This window comes from Phalacrocorax carbo (assembly GCF_963921805.1).
Source record: "Phalacrocorax carbo chromosome W unlocalized genomic scaffold, bPhaCar2.1 SUPER_W_unloc_6, whole genome shotgun sequence".
In the NCBI taxonomy this organism is placed as follows: domain Eukaryota; kingdom Metazoa; phylum Chordata; class Aves; order Suliformes; family Phalacrocoracidae; genus Phalacrocorax; species Phalacrocorax carbo.
This window is the reverse complement of record NW_026990257.1, coordinates 388092-409910: the sequence shown is the minus strand read 5'-3', so window position 1 is coordinate 409910 and position 21819 is coordinate 388092. Positions and strand designations below refer to the sequence as shown.

Below are 21819 nucleotides of genomic sequence, written 5' to 3'. Positions count from 1 at the left end.
CACTTCGGCCTCCAATACAGTTAGCTCTTGGGATCCCCCTGTCACTGCAGCAATGCTGATGTTTTCTGCCCCTATATAGTTTGATGGCATTAGCGTGCACTGTCCACTAAAGCTTTATACTCCTGTGGGTCAGATGTGCCAGGCCATTGGACCCATACAGTCCAGTAAGCCCGGTTATCCCTTTCCTCCACATGGCTGGAGGCAGGGCCCCTCTAGTCCTGATCATGGCAGTCACAACTCACTTCCTGTAAATGTGAATCAGGAGTCTTTCTATTACATTCAGAAATAAAATCAGCACTTCTACTCCTCTGTCTGGGGACTTGCTCACTGGAAACTGGAGCAGCAGCTTTCCTGGAAGAGCCTCCCTGAGTAACTGTTCTTCCTTGCAGTTCACACACTCCTGCCTGTAGGGTTGAGGTAGGCTTGCCATCCCACCTCATCATGTCTTCTCCATGGTCATGCAGGTAGAACCATAGGGTGGCCTGTGGTGTGTATCCTCTCCTTTGAGCCAAATGACACTTATTCCTAACAGCTGAGACGCTACTCTGTCGAGGTGGGGAGTAGGACATATCTTCTTTGAGTTGCTGGACCTCTTGGGACAGTTTCTCCACAGCAGAGACGAACGAGGAAGAGATATTTGTTTCGTAATCCCGGAGTCTATCAATCACATCTGCCACTGTTGGGGCCTTGTCCTCTCTCCAGGACATTGCTACCAATGAATTTGCATACGAGGACAGTACGCTCCGTACAAACTTCCGCCACATGGGTCATGTGCACTCAGCTTCATCTGGATCTTTGGATGACCGTTGATCGTCCAGGCCACCATAAATCACCTCAAGCACAGCTAATTCCCTTAGATACTGGATGCCTTTCTCCATGGTCATCCATTTTCCTAGGCGATATACAATATCTTCCTTGAAGGGGTACCTTTCTATCACACCAGACAGGAGTCACCTCCAGAGGCTGAGGGCTTGTGTACCTCTTTCAACTGCTTTGACAACATCCTCCTCCCCAGAAAGGGATCCCAGTTCTTTGGCTTCTTTTCTCTATTTCCAGGCTACTCACCCCCTTATCCCACCATTGGAGCAGCCAGGTGGCAATTTGCTCACCTGGATGACGGCCAAAATCTTTTTGCATATCTCACAACTCGCTCAAGGACAGGGATCGGGTGGCCTCTGTTTCATTTATGACTTCTTCCTCCTCTCCTCGAGATGGCCCTGCTTCTTCATCATCCCATTCTAAATGTGTTGATGTCCGCTTCCAATATTTCTTCTTGTTTATGGGGGCTGGAGCGGCCACAGTGCCTGTCGCGGGGGTTTGAGTGACCACGGTGCCTGTCACTTTGCCTTTCAACCCAGAGACATTCTCTTCCCCTTGGGAGCACTGAATACTGTTGAGCAGGGCTCAGTACGCATGGGCCAGGCCCCAGCACATTGCAGTTATCTGTGTCTCTCTGGAGTTCCCAGCGTAACAACATACTTTCTCCAAATATTCTACTAGTTTTTCATGATTCTGCACTTGTTCAGGGGTGAAATCCCAAAACACTGGGGGTGCCCACTGCCCTAGGTATTTGCCCATGCTATCCCACATGCCCTGCCACTCATAACTATCAAGCCTTGAGGCAGATTTCTGGGTGATATTCTTAAGTTGCTTAGTCAAAACCAAAACAACATGCCCAAAAACTAACAATAAGTGCACCTTAACCACCCAAGGATGTTCAAGATACAAAAAGGTGGTTGTAACAAAGGCGATGACATCATAGAACAAAGTTGCAAAGATACCATTCTGTATTTCCTCCATATAAAATCTCTCAGAGGAGGAGGTATAATTGCCAATTGCCTCAACAAGGTGGCATCCAAAGTACAGTAAGGGTTTCAGCAAAAACCCCAAATACCAGATAAAGCTGAAAACCAGTGTTTGCATAACAAATCTTGTAGGCAAAACATTACTAATCACAGCAGAACACAGCAGACTCAAACAACCAACACCAATCTTTAACACAAACTGCAAAAATGAGAACATGGTGCTGTGACCAGCAGCTGTTATTATCTCAAGCCCTTGGGCCCCAACTTGGGCACCAAAAAAGACTGTCATGGTTTAGCTGGCAACTCAGCCCCACACAGCTGCTCACTCCTCCACCGGTGGGACGGGGGAGAGAATCACAAGTGTAAAGCTCGTGGGTTGACATAAGAACAGTTTCATAATTAGAATAAAACAACAACAACAAAAAGGCAGTGGAAAGGAAAACAATGAGAGGTGAGAAACCTGGGGTGGGGAGGGGGGCGAATGGGAATGAACCACCGAAACAAACTGCACGTGACACAGCCGCTCACCAACCTAACACCGCCAGTCCCCGAGCCACAACTGCCCACCTGCATACCAACCACCCCCATTAATATACTGGTCATGGTATGGAATGAACATCCCATTGGCCAGTTTGGATCAGCTGTCTTGGCTGTGCCCCCTCCCCTCCCACCTTCTTGTGCACCTGGCAGAGCATGGGAAGTTGGAAAGGTCCCTAACTGCTACAGGCACTACAGTGAAGAAAATTAACCCCTTCTCAGCCAAAACCAGCACACGAGGGAAGTACTTATGGAGTTACTGAATGAAAACAAACAAACAAACAAACTTGGGTTGCTCCTACTGTAAATAATGTCTTAGAGCCTAGTGTTCATTTTTTACAGCTATTTTAGAATGTAAAAATGAAAAGCACAACTGTCTCTATAAGAAAAGGCAGCCACATGGTGTAAAACCTCCATTTGTATGTAATAAGAAAGAGCAGTTGGGGTCATCAGAACCACTAAGCATAAAAATTTGTAGTTTTGTTTTTAGACATTTAGTATTGGGAGTGTTGTAAGGAAGCAGAGAGGTGGGCCAATATACCTATCACACATTTAGGAGGAGGACCTAGCTTTTACAAGGGAAGTGTGTTGTAGCCGTCCGCATGGAAGTGATAGTTATTTGGTGGTAAATCATACCCGCTTTAGGATTAAAGATCTTACATATATGTGAGCCACTATCAGCAGTATTATAATTGGAGTTGGTAATACTGCTAAAGTAAAAATGTTTTAAGACTGTGGGCCAGGCTCCTTAGAAACACTGAATTAGCTTTAAAATCATACAGATTAGATCTTATTTATGTGCCTTCTGAGTTTCAAGGACTTTGTAATTTAAGCCTCATCACTCATTGATGCTGCTGATGTTTAAAAGGAAAAAAGAAAACAAAACAGGGAAAAACCAAACTACCACACACCTCACATCATAACACTCTTAAAAAATCACAGGAGTTGGCTATGCAGGTTCCAAAACAAAATCCAGCCCATGCAAGCCAGCATTTTTCTGGTTCCATTTTTCCTTCCTCTCCTGGATCCAGCTGAGTGCTAAGTGGATAACATAGGCAGGAGGTAAAGATCCAAATGTTGATGCTCAAGCAAACTGAAATGAATCAGCAAAGTTAGAAACTTTGGCATGGCAAGAATTAAAGTTTTTCATTGCTGCATACCAAGTTTGCAGTGACTAAATGGAAACTGTTCTCCACCACCTTTTTCATTACTGGATAAATGACAGCTGATATAGGACAATTTGCTACTATTGCTGGAGATGGAGTGAAGAAGGGAAGTGAGAGAGGAAGAGAGAAGTACACTGTACAAAAGGGAACAGCTGAGAACGATGCTTTAACAGTAAATGGGAATCTCCAGTACAGGATATGATCTTTACTTAAGCTATGCTGTGAGCATCCTTTCCATAGCAGCAAATATAATACTGGGGGAGAAAAATTCTAACTGGAGGGGAAACACTCATTAGACAGTTCAAGAGCAACTACATTATTTAAGAGGAAGTTCTAAATCCATTTACTTTTAGTCTTAAATCTCACAGAAACAATCATATATGATGTAGATGCAATATTTATTTTCAATAGCTTTACAACCTGAATTATTGGAATAACTGTAGTCTGTTATCATGATCGCTAATGGATTTCTCCTGGCACCAGTCTCTGAGATAAAGAAGTTGTGCTACACCTGTTATTAGACGAGAGAACTCACTTAGAGACAAGCTCCAGGGTGACCCAGCACATGGAGATGAACAGAGGTCAAACATAATTTTCAGTGGTCCAGGAAAGACCTGATTTAAGCAGGGGACAATTTGGCTCATAATCACAAAAAGTGAGTATGAAACAAATAACTTCTTAATTATTATGGAATAAACGTAAGGGCCCTTGTTCAACTGAGATGCCACTGTCTTGAAGAAGTACAGGTCAAGAGACTTGGAGGAGCCGAAGACTAGAAATAGTAATCTACTTCCAGTTACTCCCAGTTACTGGGTGTAACTTCTCTAACACCCAGGTGGTGTGCACATGGGATCAGAGACAACATCACTCCTGCGTTGAAACCCAAGTAATGGCAATATTGACATGCTGCTGTTCAGCCACTGATCATTTCTGGAACTGCTGTACCTGTCCATGGGGCCAGTGACTCACTCTTCTGGCAATCGGTTGTTAATGAACTGCCGATAACAGCATGTAGACTGAACAAAACCCAAGAACTTTCATGTAATCACACGCACATTAAAGAAACAAACAAACAAACAAAAAACAAACCAAGAAAAGACCCAAAACACAAAACAGAAACCAAAAATACCCAAGATAAATGGAATATTCACTTTCCTAGAAAACTCATCCACAAGCCTGCTTCATCATCACCTGAAAGCAGTGGAAAAGAAAGGAAAACCTAAACGCACATCTAGCAGTACCTCACTTGGACCTGAAATTGTGTCTATTAACAATAGAACACACAAAGGCGAAGCCTTCACCTCCACTGACATCCTGGCATTGCAACTCACTTGCTTCTTTCCCTGTTCATTTGGTTTCTTTCCATGATATTGCTGTCTCTGGAAAGATGGCTGGACTGCCACTGCTGCTTGTGGAAAGCTCGTGCCAAGGAGGAGAAGAGGCAGCACCCTAGGTAGTGCCCAGCATGTGGGGCCACTTAATCTCAGAGCTCCCTGTCATTTTTAAGGGCTAGTATATAATGGCATAACCGGAATAGTTTGGGCATTTTAAAGATTAAAAGATGAAAAAGTAAAAATCATCTTGAGAAGATGATTTTTATCATTTGAGAAATGATAAAAACCAGCATGGTTTTTAGCAATGGACTGAAAATCCCCCTCCTCTGAAACAAACATAGAATCATAGAATCATACAATCATTAAGGTTGGAAAAGACCTCTAGGATCATCAAGTACAACCATTTACCCAATGCTACCATGTCTCCTAAACCATGCCCTGAAGTGCCTTGGTGCAAGTCTGGCGTGCAAGTCTGGCATGCAGGAGGGGAAGCTTCAGCTCAAATACTGCAAGTTGCCACAGCCCAAACAATCAAATCAGGGACTTATAATGGGAAATGACAAGCAACCTCAACTATAAGCGAGGTCATCAGCTCCATCTAAACACTTTGAAATATATCTGCAAGGGAATAAAAACAGGATGGCAAATGATTCAGGACTAAATACTTTGACATATCTTGCAATACACTTTGCACTCTCTTTTTGACTCCAGGAAAAGAGGGGAAGCTGAGTAGCAGCTCCGTTTCTGTTCCCTTTTCACCTCCCTTCAAGAAGAGTGACTTTTAATCTTATTATTTATGTTATCCTTGCATCTGCAATTAGGCACTGCACAAACACACAACTGGAGGGAAGTACATGCCCCAAGGAGCCCACAGATGGGCAGAGGCAGGGGAAGCATTAGACTGGGAAATAAACCATCTCGCTCCATGTCATGAGGCAGAGCCGGGTATATGGGCCAGCTCTCAGCTTGGTGACACTAAACCCCTCCTGTGGTGGCACAGAGCAGCCACACGCCCATCTCTGTACTGCTGGCAGTGGCAATCGCCCATCTGGCTTCTCAGGCGAGGGAGGTCAAGCACAGAGGGGGTGAGCGCAGCCCTTTCTGCTGGGTTGGATGCAATTAGCTGGAGTCGTTAAGGCTGCCTTCATGCCTTCCTTAGAGCCATCACCCCTCTCACAAAGCCCCTCCTGTGGATGATGGGCACCCTCTACTCCATCAGGGTCTTACCAAGGCCAGCCAGCTTAACAGGGGCTCAGTAAAATAAAGACCAAATCCAACTTCAGCAGTAGCTTTAAGATTTTTATTTGTATTTTTTTGCAACTCCAGCCTTTTTTATCTCTCCTCCAATTTCTCCCTTTGTAGGCATCTATACTGTCCTGGTGGGGCCCACATGCTGAAAACCTTTCATCCCTCTGCAGCTAGATGTTTATTTTCTTCCTCTTTTCTCAGAATTAATGAAAGCTTTTAAACACAAATGGCTGGAGATTCACACCTTGGATGCAGAGTATATCTGAATTCACTAAAAGCTCTTAGGTTTCCTGTCACCCAGTGAACATAAACAAAGCCCGCAAACCACCACACCTCTCTGTGGATACTGCCTCACTCTTTGAGACAGTGTTAATAAAAAACCAGGAGTATTCTCTAAAGGACACAACCCTGTAGCAATAATGCTAGAATGCGGCTTTCCCCTTGCTTAATTTCTTTACGAAAGAAATTTCTTTATAATTCATGTATTGATAGCAAAATGTTTAACATCTCAACCCTGAGAAGAAAACAGTAAATTCACAAGAAGTACTCTGTGAATTTGCCTCAAAAGGATTCCTTCTCCACCCCTATTATTTTTTTTTTTTGGTGGTAGATTATTTTTCTAATAGAATTAACATTACCTTCTTGGCTTCTGTGTAAATGGATGAGTTCACCTTGCCATAAGCTGTTTCAGCTGGAACAAAGAAAAGAGATTTCTCGAATCCCTGAAGTATAATAAAAAAAAAAGGTCTTCTGATGGGTTATTCTTCCCATAGAGACATTCATATTGGCATCCCTCATGATGGAAACATTCTCGATAAAGGCTGTCCCAGATCCAACCATTTAAACTTCAAGGAAAATATCTTGAAAGAACTTAATGGGCTACAAAGCTCTTGCCTTGTTATTAAAAAAAAAAAAAACAAACCACACTTGAGGCTCAGCACTGCCAAAAACTGCTCAGATGGGCTGGCTGGACCCCCCCACACACCCTTCATCATTTCTGCATGACAAGCCTGTCCCCCTTCTTTTCACTCCTGTCCTATTGTTGGGGGTGATGCCTTTTCGTGACCCAGCTCTACCAGAACAAGGCTTCATTTCAGTGCCAAGAGAAATGGAGGAGAGTCCTTCAGGATGAAAGTTAAGACAAGAAAAGCTACTTATTCCATTAAGCTAAAGAGCAGCTCTTCCAGGGGAGACAGGCCATTATTTGCATGCCATTTGGGTTCACTGGGAGAGATGCCTCTATTCTTCTCCCACCCCTGCCTCCCGGTCTGTGAGTGAATGTGGGGCTGAAGAGGAAAGTCTACATTACACTCCAAATGCATTACTGTTCCCCTCACATTACTATAGGCCATCAGAATAAACCTGACAGCACTTTGAAGTCTGTAAACTGATTCCTAGGTAACTGCTTAGAGTTTCTCCCCTCCCAGTGCCCCAAACAGCTTTTCATTTGATGTTTTGGCACAGAGCTAATCTGAGAAAGGATCAGAAACTCGAAGCTATTGACAGTAGTGACAGGAGTGTCTCAGTGTGACAGCTGATTGAGCCTGTCTCGCATTTCACTGACAAACTCAATTGCTCCAGTAAATCAAGGGAAAGTCAATACAGGCAGCTCCTCCTTGGGCCCTGTGTGCATCCCCCCTCCGCAAGCCCTCCTGGGGGCCCCTTGCTGCTGCCATCTTTTGTAGGACCCAGCTGAGAGACCCTGTCCCTATGTGTGATGGGGAAATGGACCCACAGCTCATGCAGGCTTCAAGGGCAGCAATGCAGCATTCACCCTGCTGATATAAAGCTTGGTTTATCTTCTCCTTCACCTTTTTCCTTTTTTTTTTTTTTATAGAGACATCTCATGGAAAATCAAGTTTCATCCTAAATTCTCAGCCCAGTCTTGTGCTATAACAGCCAGGCAGTGTTGGAGGTGGAGTGTGGTGTCTACATGGCCAGCTGACCCCAAGCAATGCCCATGTGGCAGTGAACATTGGGGGTAAGAAAACGAAATACAGGTCTGTCTCTGTTGGCTTTCTCTGGTGTAAATCAGCAATAAAAGCTGTCTGTGAGGAAAAAAAAATCTTATAAAGGTAAAAGTGGTTGGGGGAAGAGGCTCAAGCCCTTTGCAGATGGCAACCTTGTGTTGGCGGTGAGTAACCAGGCAATTAAGTCAGTGACTTAACAGGCTTTTTAACATACTTTAATTGTTAAGCAGGGGTGTCTGTGGCTCAGAGCAAGCAAACCACAAAGCACTAGGCACAGGGAATCTGAATGCACAGAAGACAGTGCAGGGAGAAGGGCTCCATGGTGAGGAGCATATGCAGGCTACTGTTTGCAAATGTAAATCAAATAGGTTGTCATTACCAATAATGAAGTGTGAGGTTGGCGTGGTTTCTGTCTCTCAGATTTCAGCACAGTTTATTTTTATAGAGGCAGCTTCCTCGTGCAAACTGTTAGCAAACAGGCTGCTGGCAGGGAGTCGGGGAGGGGGGAGGACAGGGCTTCTTGGGGAGGGCACGGGAGCCTTTCCCACCTGCTGGGATGGAGCAGTGAGCTGCAGAGATAGAGCTCCAGGAGAGAAAAGTGAAATGTCATAGAAACAAATGCCTGAGCTATTAATCTTGTCGATGAGAGGAGTAAGGGAAGATGCAGGAGCAGAGGGAAGGGAAAATAAAATGATGCTGAGCAGATATCAGGTGCTGAGAGGGCAAGGGTTAAAGATGGCAAGCTGAAAGACAGAGCTGTACAAATTAAATAACAGGCTCTCTGCCATGTGGAGACATAGAAATGAGTAACTACAGACACCCCTACCTAAATATATTCCCCCATCCCCAAATTCTGAGAGCACATCCAGCTTTGCCTCCACTTACCCTACCCAGCAAACAGCTGAGGATACAAACGCTACACTGTCCCCCCGCCTTAAAAGAAATCAACTTAAACATTACAACACCTCCACCCCAGCATTATGCTCTGATGCCAGGATCAACACATAAACAGGCTGCCCACCCTGCTCCCACTGTTGCTCCCTGGAAGCTCAACACCTTGAAGCTGAAGCATCCTGCAGGCTTCCCTCCCCAGCTCTGCACGGACACATGTGCTCCCAACCAAATATCCTCATCTGGACCAGATTGAGCCTTCCAAGTCAAAATAAATACAGCATATTGGAACTGGCAGTGATTTTCAAAGGTTTAAGTCGGGTTGCTCTCAATTTTCACTCAGCACTTTATACATTTTGTCTGCTACAAAATGGAAGCATTTTATATTCCCAGTTCCAATACATATTTTATGAACCTTCAGAAAAGCTGCCTCCTATGAAGTTAATATTTTGGTTCCAAAGCTAACTGGTTAAAATGCATATTAATAGACTGGGCATAGAAAAGAAAAAAGAAGAAAGAAAAAAAAAAGGTAGGTGAGAAATGCTGGGGAAGAAAAACAGCAGCAATGTTTGGAATGGCTCTGCAGCCAAAACAGAAAACCTGGTCTTTTTAATGGGACCACCCAAATGAGCAAAACCTTAAGCTCTTACTCATGTGTGCTATGTTCACTACAGTGTAATTCAAAGTCCAGAGGGGAGTTAGAAAAAGTAATAGTGAGGTTTAATAACGGCTTAGCAGATGAGAGAAAGTACTGGGTTCCTACCAAAGTTCATTCCCAAACTTGCCAGCAGAATATCATGTAATCCCAAGTCCAGTTCAATAAACACAGGAGCAGGGAGACAGTGCTGCTGGAACAAGCTCTCACTGCCTGGACTTGTCAGAAGTGAACCGTTGTTCATCTGCTTCTCCTGAATATATTGTTGTGGGATTTTTCTAGAGGTGAGTAACACCACGTCCTCTAAACACATTCCTGACTTCCAAACAAAAAAAAAACACCTCCAACAAACCCAAAAATATCTTCTGAAGGCCATTTAACAGAATAACATTTGAGCTTGTGGTATATTCTTCAAAAAGCAGCCTATACAGGAAGCCTTCCTTATTTTAAAGCCATTAGTTAATTCAACACCAATCCTTTATGTGTTATGAATAGTTTGGTTGAGTTGGCCAAGTCAGGTCTAAGGTTCATTTCCAGGTCATAATTAAAAATATTGCCAGTGAGGAAACTGTATTTATGATGCTGTAAGTGCCAAGATAAGGCAAACCAAAAAGTAATAAAGGAAAGAGAAGTTTAGAAAGCCACTTGAAATAGAAGTGGATGGAGATACTACAGATCACCCAACAATGGCAAAGCTGGGTTCTTCGATTACTGCCCCTATTGCTTTCTCCAGTCTAGCTGAAACACTCCCATCAGCAAAAGCCTATTGTTAGATTTAGCGATGGCATCTCCAAGGACAGAGCAATAGTCATGTGCAGGATTGGCTGTATCAGTATCCTTTCTCTCTGGGATTACGCTGTTTGCATCCTAGCCTCTAGGAAAGAGGATGATTGATGTACAACAGCAGAGGAAGGAGGAGGGGGACAAATGGAAGGGGCAGAAGACAGCAAAATCTGGTGCCCAACATGAAACATTTAAGCCCTAAACTTCTGTGGGGATATGATCCTATCCTGCAACATTGTTATATTTTTGCCACAGAATTAAAAAGGACTTTTCCTGGTGTCACTGCAGGCCACAGAGGATAAATCCAAATGACAGGGCTTAAATTATGAATATGGGGAATTAGAGATGAGAAGTAAAGCATCTTATAATGACTCTCCCATTTGCTCTTTGGAATACAAGCTTCAGTACTGATTTTGAAATGCCCTTTCTTCATCCTAGCAACTTCTCGAAAATGAAGCTTGAGAGCTTCTTCACCTTGCAGCCCCTTTCAGCATGATTTGATAATGATAAAAAGAGAATATAAAAGCTTTTGCAGGCTGTTATTCATCAGGAATCATTCCCTTGTTTTCTAAGTACAACCACTGACCTCTAGGGAGGATGTTGAAAGAGATATTTCAATTGACTTCCTTATGAAGATAGCCATGGTTCAACTCAGAGCCTCCGTACCTGACAGTCAGTGGAGGGAGGCATGGAAGTCTCAACAAAACAGTCAGTCAGTCAGTCATCTAAAGTCAAACTATAGGAGTGCCCTGCAAAAAGCCTACAGCAGCTCCGACCTTGCAGCACCAGGGAACACAGAGTTCATGGAAAGTGGCTAGCATCTTCTTGTCATTTTGTTTACATGGATACTCAGGCAGCCTCAGGACACTTACCCAAGTCTTGGCCCATAACACCTATAGACAACACAAGTATCCATATCCAAATGGAAACTTTTGCACCACCCCATCATGTTTTCCCATGCCAACAACATCACAAGTGTCATGGTTTTAGCTGGGATAGAGTTAATTTTCTTCACTCTAGCTGCTATAGTGCTGTGCTTTGAAATTAGTATGAAAATAATGTTGATAACACATCAATGTTTTAGTTATTGCTAGGTAGTGCTTATACTAGTCAAGGACTCTTCTAGCTTCCCGTGCTCTGCCAGGTGCACAAGAAGCCAGGAGGGGAGGGGGCACAGCTAAGAGAGCAGATTCAAACTGGCCAAAGGGATATTCCATATCATGTAATGTCATGCCCAGTATGTTAACTGGGAGGGGCTGGCTGGGGGAGGGAGGCAGCAATCGCGGCTCGTGGACCAACAGCGTTGGTCGGCAGGTGGTGAGCAGCTGTATCGTTTGTGTTTTGGCTTTTTTCCCTTTTTCCCTTTACCTTTTTATTATATTATTATTATTATTATCATTATTATTTTATTTTAATTATTAAACTGTTCTTATTTCAACCCACAAGTTTTTTTTCTTTTGCTTTTGCTCTTCCGATTCTCTCCCCTATCCCAGAGGGGTGGGGGGAGTGAGAGAGCGGCTGCGTGGTGTGTAGCTACCAACTGGGGCTGAACCACAACAACAAGGTAAAAGACCAAGCAGCCCAGGACATATTGAGAAGGACATAGGGTTGGAAAAGGTAATTTTATCATCTTTTCTGACCCCAGCTTCAGGGTATGGTAATCACATTTCCCATTCAGTTGCAAAATATTTTGAGCTCTTTTTAAAGGGCTTGACGTCAACTACCAAAATAGTCAATGATGGGCATCTTTGGTGGGACAAAATACAGGGCCTCATCCCTCATAGTTTTTCCCCATTTGCTCAGTCTCAGTGTTGTGCAGGTAGAGTCTAGCCCATCCCAATAATGGAGTGAAATAACTACTCTGTCAAATAACTCACATCTTTGAAGAGATAAGACTAAGAAGGAAAACTAAGGTGAAATAACTTGGCTAAGTTTTTAGAACAAATCAGCATTGGAGAATGAGAGACAATTTTCTGGCCACCTATTCAGCTCCTAGACTGATTCTGCTGCCCTCCAAAAACAAACTTCACTACCTGAGGAAGGACAGTGAGGTTTCCTGTGGCTCTTCATTTTCCTCTCCGTATTTTTTCTCAGCAAAAGAAAAGCCATTAATATTCAATCATTCCTGCATGTAAGATGCACTTGCTAAAATGGTTTTGCACTTAACAGCCTCCAGTTGTAGACTAAATTGATGACACTTAAAATGTGCCCATGAGCCATAGCAGAATGATCCCATTACAGCTGTGCCTTAGTAATGTTGTGTTAGTTAAGGTTATGTTGTCTGGTTTTGAGGGCCAGCTGTGAATATATTATCCAGGCTGGAACCAGTTGCAGGGGGGATTTAGTCCTGCAGTGAATCATATGGCTTTTTCTTCCCTTCCCCCCCCCCCCCCCCGATCAGATTTTTGTCTTGTTCTTCTTAAGATACAACATTAAAAAAAGAATAAAACATCCCTCTGTTGTGATGCTAGTAGGAGCCGTTGCTATCTTTCAAGTCAATGTTAACCTACCTCAGGCAAGGCCTACACCACCCTAATATCCAAGTAACCCCACTCTTTAACATGAAGGATATCCATGCTGCTTTCACTGCTTTATAAAGAGAGCTGAGGTCTTATGGGAATTAACGCACACATCTGGTTGCATAGGAAACCTGTGGCAGACTGAGGGACTGAACCAGCATCTCTGAAGGGTGAGCTGACTCCATAGATACTGAACCACTTCATCTTCCACCTGCTATAAAGACTTTCAAACTGTAGCTTGAATGATTTCTCCCCTGCAGAAGGGATTTATTTTTTCTTCTACAAAGACCACTTTGGTTAGTTTTATTTGACAGAGCTTTCTGAGTGGCTTCTAGGAGGTAATATTTTAAAAACTGGTTTTGACCTATATAAGGAAACTTTAAACCCAAGGTACACGGGTATCTTAGACTGCTACTGTCTCTCACCAAACCAGACTCATATGCATGAACAAGAAACTCATGAAGTGGGATATAACAAGGAGTAAAAGGATATAAGGAACAAGAGACTGTTTAGATGGAGCAACAGAAAAATATTCTTATCAGCATGGTCGACCCAACAGCAGAACATATCTCCCACAAGAAAATCAGGAAGAGTCATTGCCTGAGCTGCTGGAAAATTCAACTGAACACATTTTCCATTAATAACCACTGTCATGACTGAATATTTGCTGAATGCAGAACAACCATACTGGGTACAATTCCAGACAGATGACCTGATGAGATTTAGGACCTGAATTTCATCTTGTCTTGACATCATGAAATGTGAGTAAAAGGAGGGTGCAAACTGCCACCATTCTGCTTGGGTAGCATTTTGCACCCCTGCCAAGATAGGTGTGAAGTGTTCCACAAAGTTGCAAGCACAACACTCCAACAAGCAGGTCCTTCTCTCCATCTGCCACCCTCCACAAAGCCTTTGCACTTTCCTTGCACCTCACAGTTCTCAGCAGCTCTGAGCTTGCTTTTCAGTTTGCATGAACCTCAGAGTAGATGGGATCTGGATTCACATGGCATCTGTCATCTAAAAGGTGGCTGACTGATACTGACCTTGCCATGATGTCTTCACACATTGGCATCTGCTAAGGGGAAATGGGAACAAGACAGAGTGGGAAAGGCAGCAAATTCAGCCAGAATGCCAGAGTGATGGGAAAAGGTGGTCCTTACTATATCATAATCAAATGGACAAGTCCAAATCATCACCTATGCCTTTTCCTCATTCATCTGCATGTTGTCCCTGCCCTGGTTGAGTCTCCTCACAGCAGGTAAGCTGCTAACACGAAGGGCATGGGACTGCTTGGAGTGGCTTAGCAGTATAGCTTCTCTCTTCTGACTCTTCCCCTCTCCACCCATGTGGAGAGATCATTGAAAACAACAAAATAGTTAATAATGCTCCCTGGGATTGTCAGAGCCTGAAATGGCATGAGACAGCATTTTCTTCAGCTGCTTTAGCATGCTGCTGCATGTTTGCCTTTGAGGAGTATAAATGTCCCTTTCAAATTCAAGATTTCAGGCTGACAATGACAACTAACAACACTATTTTTTTCATGTGTGAAGCAATTTTCATTCAGAGGGTTCTCAAATTGCTTTTCAAAACTGTACAGCTTCCCTTCATCCACCACCAAAATGAACCTACCTCTGAGGTGGAACAAAGGACCCTTCAAGGCAAGGTGGCAATACACAGTAATTTAGGGCAGGAAATGAAGAATAATGTGTCCCACTGAAGGCACAGGGTCAAGTGAAGTTGGCAGAATATATTTCCTGAATGAGAGCCTGGACAAAACGTCATCGCCAGGACTTGCATGCTCCAACTCAGGAGGGAAAGTGCCATGGGATCATCACTCACTAGAAAAGGTCAGAGCCTTAAATTTTACATCTCAAACAGGGGCAGAGCACCATGTTAGAGCATACATTCAGAACTGCTTCAAAAGAAGAAAAGCAATTTGCTGACTGCCATTTCTGAAGCCTTTCCTGCAAAAAAGGGCACTATGAGTTTTTTGGTCCCCCCCTTTCCTGTAGAAAGGAAAGGCTCTATTGAACTTCAGTCTACACTGTACTACACTTTACAGGAAGCCAAACCCATTTTGAAATGAATATGAACTGTAAGAGGAGACCACAGGGTGGGAAACTCTTGAAGTGAGTACAAGACTATTCATAAAATGAGTGAGAAAAGGAAATAAATTATTATAAAAGGTCATTAGAAATGTCAGCTTACCAATGGCATTGTATGAACGGAGGTGTAACCCACTGCAACACAAACCTATTACAGCTGAACTTGCAAAGGACACCCATAACCTCAATCTCTTTTGTTCAGAGGCTTACATTTAGGAAGTTTCTTTCATAACATCATTCCTCCAAAAGTTACATAAATTCAAAGAATGAGGACATACCCACCCAAGTTCCATTTCACAACTGCTTCAATTCCACACAACAGATGAATGAAACCAAAAAACTTTCCCAGCCACCAGGAACACAGATGCTTAGCAATAGATTCAGCAATTACCAAAGCACAACTGCTGTATGAATTTGGGAGGTCCAGAGAAAAGGCAGCTGGTGACTCTCTCATTCAAATACCTCCTGTCCCCAGTCAGAGCCCATTGAGAGGAAGAGATTTCCAGCTTTTAAAAAAGTTTTCTGAGACTAAATTTTCTACAGCATTTTGGTCCACCAAGTGGGTTCCTTGTGACTGTTGCGAAATCTCAGCCCCATGAGAGCCTCTTTGGACTTCTGCCCTCAACAGTGACAGGGCCAGGATTTACACACTGGTGACTTGCACCATGGAAAATACCATGCAGATAGGTGCCTTTGGATGCCAGACTCAGGGAAGCAAGTCTCAGGTCAAGGAGGTTAAGGTGCCTTCTCTTCTAGAGGCACTGAAGAAATTCCAGTAAATTAAATCCTCAGCAATGGAGTAATGACTTGGTTCAGCTGGGGATTTTCACTGGTGGGGCAGTGTGTCTAGGACTTTTTGCAAGTTTCCAAATTTACTTGAAAGAATGAAAAAAATCAAAATCTTTGCAAAGCACTACCATTCACAAAAATTCAGCCAAAATGTAGCTGGTTAGTCCCAAACTTTTAAATAGTTAATGGTATAAAAACTACATGCCTGTTTATGTGTACTTTCATGAAAATGAAAACTAAGTTGCATTTTCATACAAATTTACAGAGGCATCACAGGAAAACACAAAGCAAGACTGAAAAAAAGAGAAAGAAAAAGCCCCCAACAACAATGGTGAAGGTAAATCTTTAAAATCCAAGACAGGACGCAGGAGGGGGGGGGGTAAAGCTCAGCAAACAAAACTAAATCCAGTGCAGTGTTTTTCCCCTTCACAAAGTGAAACAAGCTGTTCCTAAAATAATGCTTCCTTGGTTTTCTGGCAGTTGGTGTCCTGAAGGATTACCCTACAACCATCGGCAAGTGTTTGCCTTTCCCAGCTGAAGCCACCATAGAAGTATGTGTTTATCTACAAGGCCCAGGGGATAATTTATGAGCTGAGCTGAGGCCCTGCATTCACAGACAAATGTTCCATGCTGCCACCAACCCTCCTGTACTAGTTTCTTCCCCATCCAAATTCTATCCCCTGAAATACTGACAGAACCCTGCCAGGGGCACAACGAATTAGCTTTACAGCCTCTGGAGCAAGCACTTGCCCAATAGTTTATGCTGATACAGCAAAAAAGAGTTACTGAGATGGTCAGCACATCACTAGACATCAAAAATTAGATTTCAGGAAGTAATCGAACACAAAGAATAATTTATTACTGTCCCAGAAAACATAAAAGAGAATGGGATTTTTTTCCCCTCTGAAAACTATTGCCTACTCTATAATTAAAGTATTGCCATCAATGAAGTTTAGGTCCAACACTCAGAGCTTGTTAGAGATCATGTTTTGTAAAACCTCTTTGCAATCAAGACATTCCCATTTCAGTTTTAATCTCTACTAAAAGCGATCTGACCCTGCTCTAGTCCTGTTGTAAATCAAGAGTGATTCAACCAGAGTACATCAAAATACAAAAGACTAAAATTGGTAAAAGTGTTTCTTTTCTAAATTAATTTTCTCCTGGTGTGTTAGAACCTCAACATGCAAAGAATTAAGCTTGCATTTGAGAGAATGGGAAGCTATTCTTTAAATAAAAGTCTAATGAGTTTAATAAGTTTAATGAGTCCTTGTCTTGATGGTGAACTGATATTATAGCTCATGACAATGAATGTTATTTTGAAAATACTAATTAAAGAAAAAAAATCATCAGTGAAAGACACAATCCTACAAAGCATTTATAAGCGTGACCAACATTCCTCACAACAGAGTCCACCACAGAATGGAGAAATCTGTTCTCAGATCTTCTCACACATTAACAAAACAAGACTCAGAGACATCATTATTAATTAGGGTTGATGAACATGCATGTTGAATATGAAAAATATTTTTCCTCCTGAGAATTCATCTCTTTTCCCATCACTAAATAAATTATCGGGCGCTCCTGGAGCTTTGTGGACATTGTATCTGCTTTAGGTCTATACCTGGTCACAGGTTGTTCACAAGGTACATTAGAGAGCAAAGTTATTTGATATTTCAGATAAACTGCTTCACTCTACCACTTTTAACATTGGATGACCCAATATTTATAAAACGTTTCTGCTCAAGTAAATTTTTTTTCCATCTTTGGAACGAATGATCTCTGGATTCAAACTTCCCTTTAGCTGCAAAGCCAGAAAGCTGCAATAACTGAAAATTTTGACAGGGACAAACTCAGCTGGTCTGAATAAGTGCAAAATGTTAGGAGGTAGGAAGAGACCACCTGTCTCTTCAGGTCGTCTCTGTCTCTGTCTGTCTCTTCTCTGTCATTCAGAGCACAGTCCACCTTGCTTGCAATTACTGAACCCTACAAGTGATCCCACTGACATCAATTTGACCAATTTTAGAATAAGGGGCCATTCATTCCAAGTAATGACTATTGAAACCTGGCCATCAGTTTGTGAAAAAGTTTTTACGTCTGTCATGAGGAACCTCAATAAAGAATGATCTTGTGATGGTGTCACTTCAGAACAAAAGCACGCAACAAACGGCATGTTTCTCTGTAACTATCACCCATCCCGGCAGCTACAGTACAAGACCAAAGGTTGCATGCATTTAGCCAGCAAGGAAGTGCAGTATTCTTTAAGAAAGGCATTGCCTGGAGTGGATTTTTATAAAGGAACAGTATTCATGAATAAATAAACCACATGGGAATAAGTCAGGCTAGGGCATTAGCAGCTCCTAGTACAATGAATCCCTGATCTTGCTTGAGGGTTTTTCTACAAATAACAAATATAAAAACATGAATGTTGTATCGTTGTCAGCCATGCCAAAGACACTATTTGTGTCCAGGAACCCCGATATGCAACAACACAGTTCAAATCAATCAGATGTTAACACATTTTTTTATTTCCACCGGTTAGGATACATATTGACTGACCTGATCTGAGTCTTTCACTTGAGCTTTTTTCCCTTTTCTGCAACCACAACTCATGAGCAGTTTTGCATCTCCAATGACTTTTCCCTACAAGAGATAAGTCAAGAAAAACATCAGCGCAATCTGAACCACCGAAGACCAAGAGGCTTGTATTTATGACCAGAAGCAGGGGAAGAAAGGGCATTAGGGAAGCCTGTGGACTCATCCTGCATTGCTGGGAGATACCCTTCCACAGAGGGGTAGCTCCCAAGCTGCCAAGGAGACTTCCCCAAAGGCCAAACATCACAGAATCACATAGACAGGGGCAGAAGGAAAGCAAGGCATATAGAAAAACACAGTGGGAAAATGGGCAAGCCAAGCTGAAAAAGAACAGGTTATTTTAACCCAATGTTTTCATACACATACATGAACAGGAACAAGTCTACCATACTCAGGGAGTACAATTACTGAACTGGAGTGACTTGAGGTAAAACTCATACACCAGCATTTCTGTTCACCATTACCAAGTTAGTGCTTACTTGCTTCTAGTGCAGCTAGATTTAGTGAAATAAAGTCTACAGGTGTGACTTGTCCACATTTAGACAACTGGTCCATATAACCACTGGCAAGTCATTGCGAGGAATTCAACAGCCCACCCTCACCCAACACCGCAATTTGTTCACACAGACCCTGCAGCATCAATAACACACAGGGTCACCTCTCCCTCTTTTTGCCTACAGCCAACAGTTTGGGAAATAAGCTGAGCTCAACCACCTACTTTTCGTTGACAACCCATCAGGTTGACTGAGTGTGATCTGAGCAGCAAAGTCCCTCATGTTAACCTGTTTCTTTTCCAGGGGTTGAGTTGCTCTAGATATTCACCAAAGCATTTTTAGAGCTTATCAGCTGGATGTTTTGATAAATCACTATGGCAGAAAGGGGCTGGGATTCCAGGTTTCGTCAAAATGCTCCTCAAGCTCAAACAGTAACACAGCCAATTGAGTCCCCATAAACCCATCACAATTACTTGCTTTCCCATAGACACACACACAGAGACATTGCCTTTTTTCAGACTTTTGCCATCTGCAGCTGAAAAATAAACACTATCAACATCTGTTGGGTAATTGAGGGAGAATCTACTCGCATGCAGCCATGGACAGTCATAAGATTTCAGCTGGATGAATTTATATGGAAAAGGATACCTCAACATTAAAGCAGTTAATTAGTTTAGCCAAGTGGAAGCACTTTGCCCTAAATTATAAGGGAAAGGGCACAATTAAAAGGAATTGCAGCCATTGCTCAATGTCAGGGCACAGCAGAGAGATGACCCTTGATGGCAGGAATTACAAACAGGCAGATAAACTTCTGGTCACCTTGGGAGAGCCTGCAACCTGCCAGGTGTGGTGAGGTCTCTTACTTGGTGACCCCAGCATCTCACAAGTCCCAGCAAGGTCAGATAATGTGCAAAAATTATCTTTTCTCCTCTTTCCAAAAGAGACACTGGGAAAAAAACAACACTGAAAAGGCTGTACATACACCTGACACCTAACCAAAACACCCAATGTTTGGGTTGCTGATTGCAACCTGTCAAACTTTGCGATTTTCAGGAGACTACTTCCAACTGGCATCCTCTGCCTGTGACTCCCATGTATCAAAGGTATTTTGCTCTTGTCCCATTACTACAGTCCTTCAGCAATTAGTCTGTAATCTCTTAAATTCAAAAACCATTCCCCAGAAAGTGATTAAAATTTAAAGCAGTTGTATTAAATTATTATGTTAGAGAGGCACAGGGAGAGACTTGTCTGTCTAACCAAAGGAGACTTTCTAGATACCCCACAGTATATGAGACAAGGTAGAGATAGAAAAGGACCTAAGGGAGACCTGTGCATTTCCTAACAGGCAGCTGATGGACAGTCAGGATACCTTAGGGTGCCTATAGCAGCAACATACACTTGTATTTAGGAAACGGGATCCATACATGACTTGCTGGCGGTCAACTTGTCCCAGTATCCACTGAAAAGTCATTATGTTGAAAAAGATACTCCAGCCCATTTTACACCACAAACCAAGGAAAACCTCCCACTTTTAGACCCCACTCTGGCTTATAGGATATATTGTCATGCAACCTCAGCTCATGGCAAACCATGGCCATGTTCTCCTGTCTGGCTGGAAGTATCACCAGCTTTATTTAACAGAGAGAAATTGCAAGATCTTGCCCATAATCACCTGGAAAATTAAGAGCAGAGAGAGAATATGAACCTAAAACTTGATGGTTTTTTTTTTTCTTTATCCCTGACAGTACAAGAATGTAGAGGCCACACCTTGAATATTGCATTCAGTTTTGGGTCCCTCACTACAAGAAGGACATTGAGGTGCTGGAGCATGTCCAAAGAAGGGCAACAAAGTTGGTGAAGGGTCTAGAGAACAAGTCTTATGAGGAGAGGTTGAGGGAACTGGGGTTTAGTCTGGAGAAGAGGAGGCTGAGGGGAGACATTGCTTTCTACAAGTACCCGAAAAGAGGTTGTAGCCAGGTGGGTGTTGGTCTCTTCTCCCAGGTCACTAGCGATAGAACGAGAGGAAACGGCTTCAAGCTGCATCAGGGGAGGTTTAGATTGGATATTAGGAAAAATTTTTTTACTGAAAGAGTGGTCAGGCATTGGAACAGGCTGCCCAGAGAGGTGGTGGAGATGTTCAAAAAACATGTAGAGATGGCACTTCAGGGCATGGTTTAGGAGAGATGGTATTGTTGGGTTGATGGTTGGACTTGATGATCCTAGAGGTCTTTTCCAACCTTAATGATTCTATGATTCTATGATTCCATTCCTTAAAAAAAGCAAATGAAAGCAATGCACTGGATGAATAATCCCATCTCATTTTCCAGCTGCAGGTACGCCTCTCTTAATGTGCATCACCTGAATTAGCTACTACCTCCACTTTTTTTCAGAAAAGCCTATTATGAGTGGGTACTTAATTTGGGGATAGGTGTCTAACATTAGGCAACTAAGTTGAAAGGCAAAAAAAAAAAGTGTAGGACAACCTTTGCAGCCAGTCACAACTCTGTTCAAGAGCAGATGGAGGCCTTGTCATTCAGTGGTTTCCTCGCATACACCAGGCAGTTCAATGAGGATAGGGAAAGGGGCTTTTATTTGGATGCTTATGTCTGGAACCAGATTAGAAGAAAGCACACTTTTCCGCAGCACATGCCTTGTGTTACATTAAACGTGCATATGCAACTTCAGCTTTTATTCAGCAATCTAAAACAGAGCCCTCCAGGGTGCTAAGGGTGATTTTTTTATTTCTTTATCTGTATGTTATTTTACAGTTTCTAGTGCCCAAGGAGTTTGTTAAGAAATTCAAACGCCTCACTGGGGCTATCCTGCTGTGGTTGTCACCTCCTAATATATCTCTCCCTCCTTTGTCCAGCAGTGCCTGGTGCTTGCAGGGGAGAGAGAGAACATTGCAAAGATAGGAGCCTCATCACACTG

General features: G+C 42.8%; 1 protein-coding gene across 9 annotated transcripts in view; it reads right to left on the bottom strand.

Annotated features, from left to right (window-relative positions):
• Window positions 1–21819, bottom strand: part of LOC104044423 (SET-binding protein-like) — a 399734-nt gene that overhangs the window by 300050 nt on the left and 77865 nt on the right. For 7 of the 9 annotated variants that reach the window (XM_064440016.1, XM_064440010.1, XM_064440018.1 and 4 more), the window contains one exon: window positions 18359–18442. In XM_064440016.1, the coding sequence (XP_064296086.1) occupies window positions 18359–18412 (54 nt within the window). In that variant the 5' untranslated portion in view covers window positions 18413–18442. Of the gene's footprint in view, window positions 1–18358; window positions 18443–20844; window positions 21158–21819 lie in introns of all 9 variants that reach the window. The other 2 variants (XM_064440014.1, XM_064440015.1) reach the window with 2 other exon arrangements.